Source organism: Mus musculus, chromosome 18 (genome assembly GCF_000001635.26).
Source record: "Mus musculus strain C57BL/6J chromosome 18, GRCm38.p6 C57BL/6J".
Lineage (NCBI taxonomy): Eukaryota > Metazoa > Chordata > Mammalia > Rodentia > Muridae > Mus > Mus musculus.
Window position 1 is genome coordinate 36,299,506 of NC_000084.6, and position 4,261 is coordinate 36,303,766.

General features: G+C 40.6%; 1 protein-coding gene across 1 annotated transcript; it reads left to right on the forward strand.

Moving 5' to 3' along the window:
• Positions 1-595: 595 nt before the first annotated feature.
• Positions 596-1,973, forward strand: Igip (IgA inducing protein). Its single transcript, NM_001267796.1, has one exon. It carries the CDS (start codon positions 1,678-1,680, stop codon positions 1,837-1,839), a length of 162 nt encoding a protein of 53 aa, NP_001254725.1. The 5' UTR covers positions 596-1,677; the 3' UTR covers positions 1,840-1,973.
• The last annotated feature ends 2,288 nt before the right edge of the window (positions 1,974-4,261 follow it).

The following is a 4,261-nucleotide window of genomic DNA, read 5'->3' on the forward strand; positions in this document are numbered from 1 at the left end:
AGTGCTCTGTGCCCATCAGATAACATGAAGTAAGCAGAGTTGGGACAAGCCACAGCTTTGAGTATTGACCTCAGAGCAGAGCCCCAGATTCAAGATTTGTATCTGCTTTCTTGGGAGTCACTGAACTGATGTCCCACACTGCGTTACTTACTGTAGATGCTCTCCAAGAGGAGGCCCAGAGCACACATCCGAATTGCTTGTGGTACTCAGAGAGGGGGTGCTAACTCTGATGCCCTGGCCAAATTCCAGTTTAGGGATGTGGGTCTTCTTGTCATTCTAGTTGGAAATGTGCATCACTTTCCATTTTTCCTGTTGCTCTCAGTGCAAACTACACAAGTCTGTTCCTTTGCTCCAATCCCAAGTCTCCAAGATACTGGTATCACACGGGCCAGGTTCATGCCTTATCTTGATACACAAGAGTTGGAGAATGGGAGCTTGGCATCAGGATGCCTTACACTGGGAGGGTAGACTCTTGTGAGGCTTGGGGATGGAACCTGCCCTCTTTCCGCATATGTTAGGGAGCGTGCACTGGTTGGGAGCTTCCAACCATAAGGTGTGAGATGAAACCAATTTCCCCTCTTTTCTTATAACATGATGAGAAAGTCTTTTGGGTTTTCGGTAGTTGGGGAAGGCCGGAGTTCTGCAGCTTTAATCTGGGTAACTAAGGCTGGTATAATCTGGGTAACTAAGGCTGGTTTGAGCAAGACTTTGGTAAATTAACTGGGTTCTCAGATGCCACAGACTCCGAGAGAAGTCACCATTATTTTTAGTGGCCGTGATGGAGTCCCCCTGTAGCCATTACTTTAAGATTACATGCAGAGTTGCTTTATTTTGAGCTTTTTGTGTACACACAATCCCAAACTGGAAAAACTTAAAAAGGAATCCTGCTGTGAAAGGTATATATTACTCTAGATTTTTCTTACTGTAAATATTGTAAGATTGTAATACTGTCAATATTTTATTAACCAACAAATGTTAATCTATGTGAAATCAGACTTATTTTAAATGTGCTTCTTATTTACTGTGTGTGGTCCCTGTTGCTGACAGTATTAAGTTATATTCTGATGTAAGATTAACTTTATTAAAGAATGTAAACATTAATGTTTCCTTATGGGAAAACAAATAAAGTATAAAGAAGACAATTCTTTTTATTGAAATATACTGTGTATTTACACTTGCTAGACCCAGCACCACTTATAAACTTAGTCCACTGTCCAGTTTCAGTTAACACAGCTGACACGGTTGTGCTCCACTTGAAAGTTTAAGCCTTGGTATTGTTGGAATATAAACAGTTTGTATTTGTCTGCTGTGAATCACCTTGAAATTTCTAATCAAGTTTGTAAAATTTTTATAGTAAAACATTTTAATGACAATTTAAAAATTATCTTCTCTAAAGAATGGTCAAAACAATGTCCTTTCAGAAATAGAGCTGCTCTTTACTGTCTTTCCAAATGATGTTGGTTAAATGGACCAGGTGTATATTAGTTAAAGTCTAGGGCTAAGTTCTTGATATTCTTTGAGTTTACAAGTTAATCCTTATTGGAGTTGTGCCAATATACAATAGAATATCATTAATTTGCACTGTTTGGGGACCCCATTTAAGAATGCTGAATTTTTGCCAACTAAAAAGTAAGCAAATGCAATTTAAAAAGTAAATTTGAGCATTCTGTGTTAAATATGTGCAGTTATTATCATATGAAGAAGCGCAGTGTGTTGGGCTGTAATATAACCATATTTGCTGTCATGTTCTCCCATCTCAGTGCTGGGAACTCACCATGTGGAAACCAAGCAACCGTGTTGTGCATCAGCCGGCTTGAGTTTGTTCAATATCAAAGCTGAAGCTAGCGAGGTCTGCTGTACTGCTTATTGAAGTATTGTGATTCTTTTAGGCATTGGTTCTTACAAAATATATACTGTAACAGTATACTTTGTACAGATTTAAATTTTATTTGAAAAAATGAAATAAAGTAGGCAAAAAATAAAGATGTTTATTTTTCATGTGACTACATAAACAGATCATCAGTCTTTGTTTCAGTGTTTTTGTGGGGGAGGGATCTGGTTGGCCCATTTGGTTTGGTTTGGTTTGATTTTTGGTCAGTGGAGACATCTCCAGGACCTCATAGCAGGTAGACTGTTTGCCTGCTACTCATCATCAGTTGGCTGCAGGCATTAAATGTGTTCTTACAGGAAAACCCCATTTTCTATTTTATTTTAAAACAAATTTATTTCCTTATAATATTTTTTGTGTGAATAAAATCCCTTTGTGGCTTCTTGGGTCAACTTTGAATAAATTATCTGGTGGTGTGATAGTTAACCAAGCTGAGGCACTGGAAAGCGGGGAGAAATGCTCGTTTCCTGTGGGAACCCTTCTCATTTCAGACCTTACGTCTGAAGTTGGTTTGGGGTGATGGATGAGTTAGCAGAGTCCATGATATAAGATGAAGAGTTGTGCCTTGAAGTAAGGGCCTTTTCAGACTGCTGTTTATAGAATGGCAGAGAGAGAGAAAAAACACAGTACAGGAGTGAATGAATCTTCAGGCACTTCATTGGGATATTCTAGATTAGATAATCTAACCCAGGAGAATCACTTCAGATTTGACCTCTGAGTAAAATTAAACAAAGGCCTCAGGAGCCTACGGATGTATTTCCTTGGCTTTAGGAAGTGGAATTTAAAGTTTTATTTGTGCCATTCTGATTTTTACCATTAATATTTTCACACACCTTCAAACAAGATCAGCGGATGAGCTGGAACGGCAGTTCTCCAGGTTGTTCCAGGCAGAAATCACCCTTGGTGAGATCCTCTCAGTGAGGGCCCACGTTTCAAAACCTTACGCATGACCATAGAATGTTCCAGCTCCATGCTGTTCTGGGTGAGTCCCCCAAAAGTAAAAATTTTGCTATTTTCTGTTTACTTAACCTCCTTTGTAGAGAATAAGAGTTGGAGTAAGTTCCACAGGTGATAACCACAACTCTGATAAAAATAATGAAACTTTATCAAAATCTAAAGCTGAGGGTACCACTATTTGGGAAGGGTAGGTTGGGGCCCTAATAAGTTTGTGTGTGTGTGTGTGTGTGTGTGTGTGTGTGTGTGTGTGTAGTATTAGGAACTAAAGTAAAGGAACTAAACCTAGACCTTTCATATGCTAGGCAAGCATTCCACCACTAAGCCATATCCCAGCTCTTAAAAACAAAACAAAACAAAATAAAAAAATTGTTTTGAGGTAAGGTCCCACTAAATTATCCAGACTAATCTTGAGCTCACACTGTAGCCCAGATAGACCTTCAGTGTGGAATCCTTCCGCCTCAGTCTCCTGAGTAGTTATATTATAGTTCTGTGTCACCAGACCTGGCTAAAAACCTAGTTTCTATAGTTGGCAATGGTTTTAGGGGACACAAGGAAAACAGGTGGGTATTCTTTGAAGAATAGGTGCTCCTCCCTCCTCAATAAGCATGGATCAGGTAAAAATCCTTGGATCCCTTCCAGAAAGAAAGAGCAGAAAGTTCTAGTGAAGACTGTAGGCAGAACCTGCACCCTGTAAGCGCAGGGAGTGAAAACCAGAAGTCATGCCCCTTCCTTACTGCCCTGTGATCTTCTAAAGACTCGAATGGAACCATGATAAGCATGTCCAGTGGTCAGTTTGAAGAGCAGTAACCTACTAGGTCCTACTAGTCCTGTAGGGTTAGTCTCCCAGACTTGGGATAAGTATGAACTGCAAGTCAAGGCCTGGGTGGCCTGGAGACCTCTTAAGAAAGGAATACAGAATAACGCAATAAAATTGACAGTCTTTGCCCATGCTCCACCTTTCAGAGGCTGTGAATTGTTATTTAACTATGCAGCATATAGCTTACTTTGTCTCTCTGGTTTGTTTTTTTAGAAATTATTTCGTTTCAGTAACAGTTACTGTCTAAGCAGATAGAACACACAAGTACACACCTGCACATGTGCACACAGACACACATACATGTACACACACATACACAAGCACAAAGGAACATACAGACAACCACACTCATCTTTGAGTCCCTGAGATTTGACAGTACTTGCTGATCTGGCGTCCTGTGTTTTAGAGGAGTTCCTGCTCACTTGGAAATCCATCTGTAGCAATGAACTCCAGTTCTGCCTGGGTCCACACACCTCCAGTGCCTGGGTCCACACACCTCCAGTGCCTGGGTCCACACACCTCCAGTGCCTGGGTCCACACACCTCCAGTGCTAGTTAGTGTGTCAGCACCTCCTCCACACTCTGAGAACCTCGGGAGCT

Excerpts from the sequence above, each read along its gene's own strand:
- Igip (NM_001267796.1), top strand. The coding sequence starts at position 1,678 with ATGTGCAGTTATTATCATATGAAGAAGCGCAGTGTGTTGGGCTGTAAT.